Below are 13306 nucleotides of genomic sequence, written 5' to 3'. Positions count from 1 at the left end.
TATACAACAAAAAGATGGAATTCAAAATAGATTGTTCTAGTCTTTTTGTTATGAGCAACTACTAATTATTAATATTATACTATATCCACTCAGCAGGCAAGTATGCCCCATATCCGATTTTTTTTCTTTTGTCAGTATGTGACCTGTATCTGACTTCTTCGTAGCAGTCTGAACAGCCCAATTCTGATCTCTTCATCCCCAATCTTATCTGACTTTTACACCACCTGACTACACATCCGGACAGACTCCTCTACAGAAGTTGCAGTCAATGTTCCACAAAATGCCATTGCTTTTAGTTGTGCTTTCTTTTTTCTTAGCTTTCTTTGTCCTGTTATGATCTGGTGATGACAATGTTGGCTACCATTGCTCAACAATTTCAAAATCGATCCATAGACGGCAGCGTCCATTATTAATTATTTCTGTACACAAAGCACTGCTGTATGAAGTTCATACGTTTAATCAGTAGTACAGAACGCCCATACAAAATAAAAAAAAAATAATTTCAGTGAAAAATTGGAATTGTGTTAATGTTGCCTTGGACGCAAAGGTGATGCAACACTTCTGTGCAAGAGGTGACAATCAGTAAGAGATTTCTGAGTTTAAACTAGCTTTAGCATCTTAAATTGGGGATTATTATGTGTGTTAGCTAGCAGCTAGCATTACTACAATGGTTCATGTATGTATTCCTTAAAACCTGAAACTCTAACGCTAAGATTTACAGGATACCACCATTTCCAATTCCAGATTGTTCTAATAGAGTTGCTGAAAAGTCCAAAAGGTGAAACAGAACAACTTTGCTTTTCTCTGTTTAGCTCATTTTTTCTGGGCCTGAATGAATCTAAGCTATGTCATGACGAGAAAAAGAACTCAGTTTTCATCACTCCATAATAATCAGAGATACACAACATATAGGCAATAACATAGGTATCAGCTGATATCAGTCATTTTTAATATGGTTATCAGTTCAATAAAGAAAGCTAGGTTGATACTAATAACTGATGTAATTCCAACTTGTGACTGTTTGTTTTGGAGGCAGAGTGGTCATGTGGTATTTATTTGGTCATCTGATAGTGATAGTGATGCAACACAGGATTGTGGGTATGTTAACTGAAGCAGGTCAAGTCAGCGAAGTGGTGTTTTTTCAAGGTGTCAAAAGGGTATTAAAATATATGAGAAATATATTTTTGATAATTATCGATTGTCAACCATAACAGCAATTGTATTATTGAATATTGATAAAGGCCCAAATTTTGATATTATTAATTTCTAGCAATATTATTCATAAAGAGTGTAGTTGTCTATTGTAGCAAATTGCAATCAGTTAAGTGCCGTTCATGGAATGCAGACAGATTAGATCAAGTGGCTCTTGATTCAAAGCCTGTCAATAAAATACAGTTAATATAATTAATAATGGAAGATTACTTTACACACACTGGGAATAATAGGTTGGTTAAACACGAGTTGAACCAACAATTTTGTTTTCATTTTGACTTATTACCACGAAACTGTAGTATTTCCTTTACCATAACTGTGGAGGCAGCCTACATCTAAAAGGGCAAGTTCTTTTTTCAAGGCTTTCATGTTTTGTGGTTTCCACAGCCCCTGATCCCTGACGAGGATCCCTAAATAGGCTGCCACAGGTGCCGGGGGGCCAGCCGGGTGAAGGAAGGGGTCGGTGAGGGGATCGGAGGGGGGTGTCCTGGATGGGAGCAGGTCTGCAGGAAGCCTCTTGTTTTCACAGAGATAAAGGGCTTTCAGGTTGCATCCTGGGCCGTAATCTCTCACGCGCTTCCTGGTTTTGTTCACGGTGAGGTAAGAGAAAATGACAAACTAACCTTCGCCCCGAGAGGCTGATCGATAGCTTCTGATGAGGCAGGATGTCTGCGTGCGTGTGTGTGTATGTGTATGTGTGTGGATTTGAGGAGCAGAAAATGACAGATACAAAGCGCCGGTTTCATTTTGAGCTTTGTTCATTAACGGGCCTTGATCAGAGGAAGATTTATGGCTTCATTTATTCTGAGTGCTGCTTCATTACTGATGAGGATTGTAAAGGTGTGCATAGAAATTCTTCTCTGACCTCTTCAACTGCTTTTAGAACACAATTAACATTGTTCCAAGCTCTTACGTCTTAATTACAGAAAAGATAACACTCCTTCCTTCAAATATAAATCCCCACTTAACCAGTCACTTAGAGCTGGCCTCGGGTTTCATAGAGATCCACTTAGTAAAAAAAATTTGCATAGACGTTTTATGGATAAGTTAGCCTTGAGGATAGTGGGAACCTCAGAAGGACAGCATTCACATTTTTTAGTGTTTTACTGTTCTGAACATCTACCCCACCCAGCTGGGATGAAACTTTCAATCGTTGCCCGTCTCTCCTCGCTGTGGCTGCAGTGCTGGCTCGCTCATATTTTTTGTCAGGTGTTATTTATGAGTGCTGTATAGCTGAGTTGCTGCATGCCTTCAGCACCTGCTGCAGCCGGAGAGCAGGGGCCCAGGCAACTGCCGAGTAGAGAAATGACGGGACTCCGGAGGTGGAGACGCAGCGGCATAGTGGGAATTCATACTGGGACAAATGCATGTGTTTACTGGCTGCACCACCGGCGATGAGTGTAGCGTAATGTCGCCAGGCAACATTGTTAAGGATCTTGTCTGACTCTGGACATGATGGCCGTGCTTCAACGACCTGTTAGCAAACGTTTTGAGAAAGAGGAAGTAAAGAAGGTGTTGGTGTGTTTTGCCTGGAAACACCTGAATGTTGGTAGGGGTGAGTTAAGCCAGGACAGGTGTGCTAAGAGGAGTTGAAGGTTGCTGGCTCAGCGCCAGTTTCCACAGTCTCCCTGTGAACAAACACCTGCATTGATACACAGCATCTTCCCACAGAGGTTTATGACATAAGACCTACATATGGAGACAACACATCACAATCTAAAAGGCATAACTGTGACAAAAGGTATGTAATAACCAATAAGTTTTATTCTGAAAATACCCCCACACCAAAAAAGAGTATGACACAACAGAAAACCAACTAAGACATGGACATCCAGTTCAGGTGACAGTGGCAAATGCTAACTCTGAACTCAATTTGAACCCGTCATCACTAAGATGGAAACATGGTAGTGGCAGCGTCATGCTGTGGGGTACTCTCACTCTGTAACCAGTATTGCCAACCGTGTCTAATTAATTTCTATAACCATACTTCCAAATAGGGGTGCACCGATTGCAGTTTTCTGGCTGATCACTGATCTTTAAAAAGCCTGATCTGGTGTAGTTAAAAAAAAAAGTACACTTGAAATAACAGAAGACTAACTCACAAGTAACTTTCCAGCAAGACAGGAGCTTGTTTTAAGAAAATAATTCCTTTAATATTGATTTCATTGGCAAATTATTTCACTTATAACAAAATATTTTCCCATAAGTGAAAATACTGCCAGTGAAACTAGTACTTTTTCTTTACAATATTAAGGAATTATTTACTTAAAACAAGCTCTTATATTTGCAGAAAAGTTACTTGTAAATTAGTTTTCCCTTAATTCTAATGTCCTAAGATATTTGAAGTAGAAACTAGATTTTGTGTTTGTGTAGTGTTCACAGCAGAGCAAAAGGGGACAGTAGGTGATTTTCAGACCTTTGTGGGGTAGACGAGATTGATTTCTCATGTTAAGTTTGGCCGATTGCCGATCACTGAAAATTAGGGAAATCGAGCCGATTTATTAGCAGACAGACTTGTCGGTGCACCTCCACTATCTAAACATCATCACATTAATCCAAAAGTATCTTGCTGATTTAATGAGTTGTATAATTCTAGGTCTAACTATAGTATGTTTTCTGGGGTGCCTCCATTATTCTCCCTCTACCTTTGTGTAGTTCCATGCGTGGGGGACCTCAACGAATCACTCATGGGTTAAATGGGGCAAAGTGGATGCTGCATGCTCCCCTCCCTCTTGGTTTAGCCTGTCCATTCTTCTCTCATTAATCCTGTGTGGATGTTTATCCATGTTGACATTCAGCGTCGCAGTCGGCGTTCCCTCTGTCTACGAAACACGGTGACTAAGGGTTTTCTGTTTTCTCCTGCAGCAGCTATCATTAGGCCTGGCTTGTTCAATAAGTTTCCAGGACGGAGTAGTGAATCTGTTAGTCACTGTGGCCCCTGGGACGTCACGGCAACGCTGTGCAACTGGGATCGGGATGTGAATATGAATGTGTGGCCCCTCAGGAGGGCCATTATCAGTTCTGTGTGCTATGGAGAGGAAAATCAATACGGTCATCATAAAGGGCTGGCAAAACGCCAGGCTAGGCTGTTTTCAAAGCGCCAGGCATGACAGTGGATTAGTCTTCATCTCCTGTCATCTCGTTTCATCGACATAGACAAACACGCCGTGAGACCACCGTAAGGTCAAGCCCATCTAAAAGGCATGAGACATACAGCATGTAGTGGAGGTAAGAAGACTAAAGCAATCAGATTGTCTGAGCTAGAGCTACAGCAGAGGGTTGTGATGGGAAAAGCCCCTCGCCGTGCCCGCCTTCTGCCTATTGTATCGGTCCGGTCTTTTTCATTAACCGCTCCACTGAGGACCCCGAGCAGGGAGGAGACAGAGGGGGTGGTCATGACGTGGGGACAAGGAGGGGTGTGCAGACAGACCCGGAGGGGCCACCAAACACATGATTAAAACACACATCAACACACTGCGCACACGGTATTTACCTCTGCATGGATGGCAATTTGAACGTAATCTCTCCCTCAAGTACACATGCTACTGAGAGTATCTGTCAGGGAAGAACTGAGGGAGGGAGCTGGTGACTAATATTGGTTTAGGGAAAACAGACAAGAATAAAAAGATGTTGTCTCGCTTGTCTCCTCAGTAAGGAGTCCTTGCTGCTCATTTGGTTTAGATTACACAGCTAACTGAGCGAGGATCTGTGTTTAGGGGTCAGCACGTCTTTCTGGACCACCAGAAGCATGTCGACATGTAGATGTTGTGTCGCGCCAGGCAGGCAGCTCCGATTTCTACGCCACTAAGATGATCTTTTGAACTGTGAGGGGGGTGGGCTATTTACGTGGCTATTATGGAGTGACTGTGTGAGTGTAAAAAGGGGAGGAGGATTGGGGCCAACGGTTAGAAATATGGGCTGTTCAGAGAGCTGAGGAAGCACAGGAAGCCTCACATGTACAAGCACTAATCATAAACATTAGTTTTGCTAATGCTAAACAAAAACTTTTGAAGAAGTCTTTGTTTAGTAAAACCCTTTCATAAAGAAGAGTTACTCTAACCCTTCTTTATGAAATGTAAGCAAAATTGGAGTGGTGTCAAATTTGAGCAGTTGTAGGATTACTCTTTTGTCTTTGGCTACGTGCCATTTCTCCCGCTAGCGCTAGACAGGCGTCTTTGTTTTGGTTGTATTTACCCAGAATGCCTTGCTCTGTAATTCATTTCCTGCTTTTGGAGTGGTCTTTGGTTTGCTTGTCATTCACAAATGCATTTTAGTCCATTTCAAGCTGAGATATATGTTTTTAAACGAACCAGAGATAGCTTTTTTGGTCCAGCACAAAGTTCAAAGATATATTCACACCTCTTCAAACAAACCGGACGTTCTAGACAAATGAACTAGAGTTTGATTAAAGTGAACTAAATGGGGCTGTGTGAATGCACCTTAAATCGAATTCAGAATCTTGATTTGGCCAGTCTTGAAAACACATGTTCAGATGTTTCCATCTGAATGAGTTTTTAGGAGAAAGGACTGGGAAAAACTGTCAGTCTTGCAAAACTGTTGTCGCTTGAGAAGATGTTCAGATGGTGTGAATGCTTCTGCATGGCCATGTAAATGGGACAGATTAAGAGCCTTGGATGGGACTGTGTTGATATTCAGGTGGAAGCCACAGTCACATTGAGCCCTGCAATGCAAGTCCTCAAGAGGCCTGGAGACTGCGTGAGAGAAGGATTTAAAAAATTCTGCAAACGTTCCATGGATTCCACCCTCACAGGGACCTTTGCAGAAAGAATGGGTCATATGCAAATGGCGTACACAGTGTGGTGGAGAAGTTTCCCACAAGCTGAGTGTGAAAAGGGCTCTCCCTCCCCATGCCGGGCCTGCTGAATGGTCCTTTTCTTCTGCCGCTCAAAGTGTATGAGGTAGAGCAGGCGAACTGCAAAGGTAACTAGGCTCTTTCTCCTCAGGCTCCCCCCTTTACCAAAGCCCCCCAACTCACAATGGTTCATTTAGCCATTCAGCCACACAAACCCCAATAAAGCACATCCGAGCGCAGTTAAGGGGGTTACTGAAACTGACTCGGGGTTTAAACCTCCCTCTTTATGAAGGGAGAGCACCTTTTTATAGGCTAATGCTCTCCTCCTCCATGGGTTAGCTAATCATTAAGCTGCCTCCGCAGAGATGCCCGTCTGCTCGTCCATCACCCAGTTTGACCAGGATACCTTTTCCCATCTTCACGGATTGACAAGAAACAACTTAGAGGCAACACATAAGAGTGGATGGCTTTGACCGCGAGATGCAATGAGTTGCATATCATACGTCGCATCTGCCAAAGCAGACGCTTCCCCACTTGTCACCTGTTGTACCCCCCTCCCTTCCATTCTCCCCCAGCCCCTGTTCTTCTGCAGGGCACAGGGAGCTCCCACTTTAAAAGAGGAGGGGTCAGAGTGGAAAGGAAGGGAGCGCAGAATCCCCCCGTCATTGAACAGACTTAAACACAAACACAATTGGACATGCTGGAAGCCACACAATGGCACAGAGGAGGGAAAGTGAAGTCATACTCTAAGAACGCATGGGTGCCCAGGTCAGGGGGCAATCAGCCACTCCCCACCTGCCCCCCTTAGCTACTGTGTCTTAACCTTCCCTCCTTGCCCACCGCCCCTCTCTATTCTCCAAAAATAAAGCCCTTGCTCTGGAAGGAGGGGAGCAAAAGAGAGAGACGGAGCGAGCGCTGAGGCACTGTGGGGGATTTTCTTCTTACTTGGCACTTTCTGATGCGGCTCACTGAGGAAGCCGCTGAAAAGCTGAGAGATAACTGAAAAATTTCCTCCTCTGCCAAACTCCTCACATGACGGGGGTGGACCCCTTAAATGTAAACAGATGTCTTTTAGAAGGCAGGAGTGGGCAACGTCCTCCTCCAAAGTCCTAAATGTTGCCCCTCACCAAGAATACACCACTGTCTCTCACCGTCCTCCCTAAAGCTGACATCAACCTGACGCTTAAGTGGAGCAGAGTTTCACCACTGGTAACCATGCTCCACACCGTTACATAAGTTTTCTTTTTTTAAGTGCCAGTAAGTTTTCACTGTGTGCGTAGATGTCAGGAAGAGATGAGATAAACGTGTACCTTCATTCTTCTAGGCAAAACTCTGTAACTCATCAATTACAAGAACGACATGCAGATAAAAATGTCCCCTGAACAGATGCTTGTTACCTGAAAAGTAGATTTGCAATTAAGGTCCCACATCAATATTTGGTGTTTCATTTGGGAAGATTTTTATGTTTTCCGCAACATTTCATGGTTTTCCAGACTCAAAGTCCTAGAGTTCTCATCAGTCTGTCAGACAATTTGTGAAGCAGAAATCGAGAACTACATTAGGAATGTTTTTAGGGGTGCACTGTAGTTTCCTGCCCAATCACCAATTTATGAAAAGCCTGACATGTCTGTTAATATTTTAGGCATTTCTTTTTATTTGAAAAGTTGCTAAGTTGGCAACTTTTTGACGACTATTGTTAACCTCGTCTGGATAAGTGCAGACGAGACCTGGTGGGCGGGTCTGTCTCTCTACCAGCAGAGCAAAAGGGACAGTGGCTGATTTTCAGACCTTTGCGGAGGTAGATAAAACAGGTGGATAAGATTGGTTTCTTACATGAGATAACCCAAGATAAGCTAAACCGGGGCGGATTTATTGGTGGAGCTGTAGAAGGCATGGCAAGTATTCCTAAAGTGGTCAGATTTCAAAATGAAAACCACAGAAAACAAGGAAGAGGGATAGATAATTAGATGGATTGAAGGTAGGATGTATGTATGGATGCACTGCTTAGAAAATGGGATGAGAATTAAAATATTTTCAAAGTTCAGTTTTCTCTTTTCTTCTCCAGCTTGGAAGAAATAAGTCAAACTCCACATTTTTCCAGAATCTCGTACCTGGCTGCATAAAAGTGTGGAGAACTCTCTAAAAGAGAGCATTCCAGCCTTGTTTATTTTTGCAAAGGATGTTAATGCAGGGTGCATTCCTCTATTCCCAAATCGCTGCATTAAATTACCGTCGCAGAGGATGGTTGCTGCTCCCCATGGAGGTTGGGATGGGAGGGGAGGCCCGACTGGGCGATGAAAGGGGAGGCGACTGGAAACACCTGTCGTCCTGCAGGCTGTTAACACCTCTCTGTTTACAGTCCGGGAATGGAGCTCACCTTGATCTCAGCCCCTTTGCGTCCCCCCTTTTGCCAGGCAGGAACCTGACTGAGTCACTGCCTGTAAGGACCAAGGCCCGGACTAGTGGCATATACAAAACAAGACGCTTAAAAATGGATGAAATGCCAAAAAGGACCAGAACAACTTCACTTAAATGCAGGGAAGTTGATCTACATGACAGATTGTCAGCCCCTCACAGGGGAGGGGGAAAGTCCTAACAGCTCTTTGAAGCAAAAAAAAGGGTAAAGCAACAGAAAAAGGCATCTGTTTGGTCAAAAAAGGGGGACTTTGCATATCAATAGAGCTCTGTCGATAATCTGAAAGGTTTAATAAAACACAGTTAACTTAAAGAAAGGGGGCCAATAAAGAAGATCTAATAAAAAGTTTAAAAAGACTCCGTAAGATGAACAAAAGATAGTTTTAAAGCCCCCATTAAGAGAGACAGAAATAGTCAAATATGACAAGAAAGGAGTAAAAACAGAGCAGAAAAACAATCCTAAGTCTTCTGCTGCTGCTGTCCACAGAAAACTCCCAGGACAGCCAAGCCCGCAACACACAACACCACGCGGTCGCATTTTTCCCTACCCACGGATTACTGTTATAGCAACATGGGCTCACAGTGAGTGAAACAACACCGAAACAGCTGCGTTACCTCAGTTCCTGTGAGTTACACCCGGCGATACAGGCCAACGCATGCCGGACAGAAAGATAGTGAAACCCCTCGATAAAAACAACTTCCTCCGTCAAGTAAATTCACGGGTAATAAAGAGCAAACAATGGAAATTTTACATTTATAACACTTATTTTAATATTTAACACTGGTGTTATAGAAAGATAACAACTTAAAATCCCCTAAAGCTACTAATATCGCACCTTTTAGGTTAAGCGTAGTCACGTAGAGCTTCACAAATACATAAATCGGCGACATGTAGCGACAACAGAAAAGGGAAAACTGAGCGCATGTGTAGGTTCGCTCGCGTCCGTGGTCCTACGAGAATCAGGATTCCCGTCGCGCGACAGGAGAGGATCCGCTCTCCTTATATGGGCTGCGCTCAAACAGCGCGTGAGATATCCCTCGCTCTCCGGAACCCCGGTCACCCCGTCCGTGTTTTCTGCTGAGCTTTCACTCCATACTTTATCATTTCAACAATAAAATAAAAGTCACTGAACGAAAACACTTTTACGAAACAACGTGAGCAAAAATGCAAATGAGTTGGAAACAATGACAGCTCAAATCCAGCTTTAACACTAAAAAGGTTTATTTTCTCTTAATTTTGTTTTATTTAAAACACAACTGTGGTGTCGTGAATAGGACTAATATAAAGCAGCCGAATGGAAGGCAGAAACGAGGGAGTTTGTCCGCCCCTGTAGCTCAGCAACAAGCCTGTACCTGCTCGGAGTGGACTAAATAAGAGCGGACTAAACAGTTGTATTCCTATTTATTCCGGCACAACAAATTTCAAAAGCGTTCCAAAACAAACACCTGGCAAAATGTAATGCTGTTTCTTCACCAAAACTGTTTTAAGATAACCATTGAGGATCGACCAGGTAGCGTTTTATCCCGTTTCCCAACAGAAACAGGTCCGAGTTTCACGGTGGGCTTTCTAACTCGACAAAACACGGTTAAAATCAATGAATGCTCCCCGGTTTCTGGTGCTAAATGTGTATTCGGCTGAATAAATGAGAGTAAAGTGAGGAGAAAGAGCTGCTGCGCTCCCAGCGCGGTGAGGTGCGCGTATAACGGTCCCCAGTGCGGCGGACCGCTAGGCGGAGGGGAGAGTCGCGACCCAGGTATAACGGTACACCACACCGCTACTTCGCACCACTTTCAGCGTCAGAAAAGCAGCGCTCACACACTGCTGAACTTTTCGGCCAAATTAGCCGGCGACAGAAGAGCCGCCGGGGAGGGAAAACTCCTCGTAGGAAGTAGTTTTTACTCACCGTTGGTCCTCCTCGGGTTCGCCTGCTTTCTGCGCTTACACCTGGGGCCATCCGCCATGATCCTTTCGTTGTGTCTAAATGCTGCCGGAGAGTCACCTCCTCTCTCACCCCCTCTCCCCCTCCTCCTCCACCACCACCTCCCTCGCTGCCTTCACCTCCCCTTCTTCTCCGCACCTGGTTTACGACAAAAAGGCTTTACGGCATTACCTTCCCCTATCTCCCCAGAAACACGCTGAATGTGGGAGAGGAGAGGGGCTGGCTGTTTACTCTGTTACCTGCCTTACTCTCAGTATACGTCCGGTGTGTATAAAACACAATGTAGCAGTTTGTTTCAAGGTGTAGTTCCGCTACCTAGTGGTGGTAATAATTTTGAATTGTTAGTATTAAAAAAAAAGGAAAAAAAAAAAAAAAACCCTGCCAAACAGGGCCGGCCAAAAGTTGTATGGGGCCCTAAGAAGAAATTAATTTGGGGCCACCCCTCAGCTAAGTGCACCTTTCACCAAAGCCATATTACATTTCCAGTGCTTCATTTGTTTTTCACATTTTGGACAGTCCAGATGATTGTTCGTCTAAATACCAAGTTTTTACTTAACATTGTGATTTGGGAAAAAAACTGTGATTACTCAAGTCCATCTAATCAGTAGAGACTTGTTGGTCCTCCCCAGTTCTGTCAAAACTGAAGTAAACCTTTGGATGATCAGTTGTAAAGCAATTTTGAAGATGATACATTAATGTGTTTCCAGGGTTTTGTAGGTGTTTGAAAATTATCCCAATAGATGCATGGTTAACTGGTGTGGTGAAATGATACAACCGGCAGACTCAAGCAAAGTTTCTAGACTTCAATTATTGAACATTAAACCGAACAGCAATTAAATGTAGTCTTTAAACTAAGTCTTTAAGCAACAATATATTTTGAATACTATGGCCTACTATGACTTCTCCAAGTGATGCACACTAGCTGTGTTTCCCCTACAAATGTGTGCAACATTTTTTTGTTGTCCGCTAATGTCGAAAAAACACAATTGCGCAATTGCAGCGTTTCCATTAAATAAGAAATGCTATCAAAATCACGCACAAATAAGTTTGTTCACGTGATAAGTTATTCAAAAACATGCAGTCATCCTTCTCCTCCTACTTCCTGTTGTCTTCTTTGTCTTTTCCAGCAGAAGTAACATCCAGTGACTGATGACATGACTTGTGAGATGTGGAAAAAGTGTTTCCTTTGCAATTTTGTGAAAAGCATTAATGTCAATACAACCACAAAATAAAAACACCTCATCCAAGCACAAAAAAGTGAATTTTTTGGAAATTGCCGTGTTCCCACAATTTATTTTTGCAATTCAAATACATGCAATTATATTGTCAATGGAAATGCAGCTACTATTAGAACCAACTGACTGGGATGAATAATTATGCAGTCAATTATTTGATGTTTCATATTTTCGCTAATATCATATTTTGCGAAAATCAGTTTTAACTTTGACATTAACAAGACTTTTTTGTATATTTTTTGTCAAAAACAAATTATGTTGATCTTCTGAAAAAAATCAATAAAATGTGTAAAACATTTAAAGAGGTGGATATTTTATGTAAGCATTCAAAATAAGTTTTGACATGCCATTTTTAAAAGAAATATAATCAAAACAAGATTTGTTTTATAGTGGCTCAATTGTGTCTTAACTGATTTTGATCAGAGCCATAATAATTCTATATTTCACTTCCTTTTATGTTTTATCCCTATTTTCTACTTGTTCCCTTAGTAACCAATTCATTTTATTGTTAAAAGGGTGCTATTTTTTTTTTTTTACTAATAGTTACAATGTGCATAAAAAGTTTTCTCATCTTATACTGAAACAGCAGAACTGATTTAAGGAGTTTTAAAAGATCACCCAATCCAGCAAGGAAGTCCTAAACATTCACAAACTGCGTTTCCATTATCCATGAAATTGTGCAAATTGAAATTTTGAAAATAAATCACCTTGGCAGAAGCAAGACGATTTTGAAAAAAACAGTAAAAAAATAAAGTTTTCCGATTAAACGTGTTTGCGCTAGGATGAGGTGATGAGCGCTAGCGCCATGACTGAATTATGATTATATTTCATATAGCTATTCACATCCATCGCTTCCATATTTTTAAATGACTTGTTGCGTGCACAGGTTTATTCACAAGTAATTTTAATTTCATTTCTTATTTAATGGAAACACCGAAATTGTGTTTTTTGACATTAGCAGAATATCGCACATTTGTAATGAAAACACAGCTACTGTTTGCTAATGCCTTTGGCCAGCCACAGTAGACTTTTGTTCCCGTGGATAGAAGTAAAAGGAAAAAAAGTTTTTAAGTGATAATTAACCATTGCAGATATAAAGTACTTGTATCTAGTTACCAAAACAATGTATTTTCCCCTCCAGCCTAACCTGGCAACCTGTTTGTGTTTGTATGTGTGTGTGATGCGCAGTGGGGGGAAGAAGGCAGCAGACGGAGCACATGTGCGTTAATGGAGAAAGAGGTCATGAGACTGTCATCAGTGATTCCATCCTCCTCGTGAAGAAAGACCCCGCTGTTCTGCCCAGCCACGCTCACAGGCGCAGCGATGAAGAGGACAGCGATGTGCGAGCCCAGGTTCAGGCTGCGTCCAATCGCAATCCAATCTCATACCTTCACCCGCGTGTTATCACAGCGCTCTCTGTGTCGGTGGAGGAAAAAAAAAAACAAAAAAACACACACACCCAGGATCACATGTTTTGAGGTGAATTCCTGTGGATGCTAGCACTGATGAGGGCACTTAGTTCACAAACTCACTGCAGAAGGAAATGATGCTTGAGGTCCCATGACTTGTAACAAAAGGAAAGAGGAGTCACAGTTGCTGCCTAGCTTCAGCTCTTCTAGAAGCTGATGATGGTTAATATTAGCGAAGAGGAACAACAACCACAGCGCATAGCCTTACACCCAGTCTGACAT

At 42.5% G+C, this 13306-nt stretch overlaps 1 protein-coding gene across 1 annotated transcript in view; it reads right to left on the bottom strand.

The window, feature by feature from the left end:
• Window positions 1–10448, bottom strand: part of zeb1 (zinc finger E-box binding homeobox 1) — a 63591-nt gene extending 53143 nt beyond the window's left edge. The window contains exon 1 of the mRNA XM_023326407.1: window positions 10345–10448. Within this exon, the coding sequence (XP_023182175.1) occupies window positions 10345–10402 (58 nt within the window). The 5' untranslated portion in view covers window positions 10403–10448. The remainder of the gene's footprint in view (window positions 1–10344) is intronic.
• Window positions 10449–13306: the final 2858 nt, after the last annotated feature.

This window comes from Xiphophorus maculatus, chromosome 21 (assembly GCF_002775205.1).
Source record: "Xiphophorus maculatus strain JP 163 A chromosome 21, X_maculatus-5.0-male, whole genome shotgun sequence".
Classification (NCBI taxonomy): domain Eukaryota; kingdom Metazoa; phylum Chordata; class Actinopteri; order Cyprinodontiformes; family Poeciliidae; genus Xiphophorus; species Xiphophorus maculatus.
Note: the sequence above shows the minus strand (reverse complement) of the source record. Positions and strands in the feature narration are given on the sequence as shown.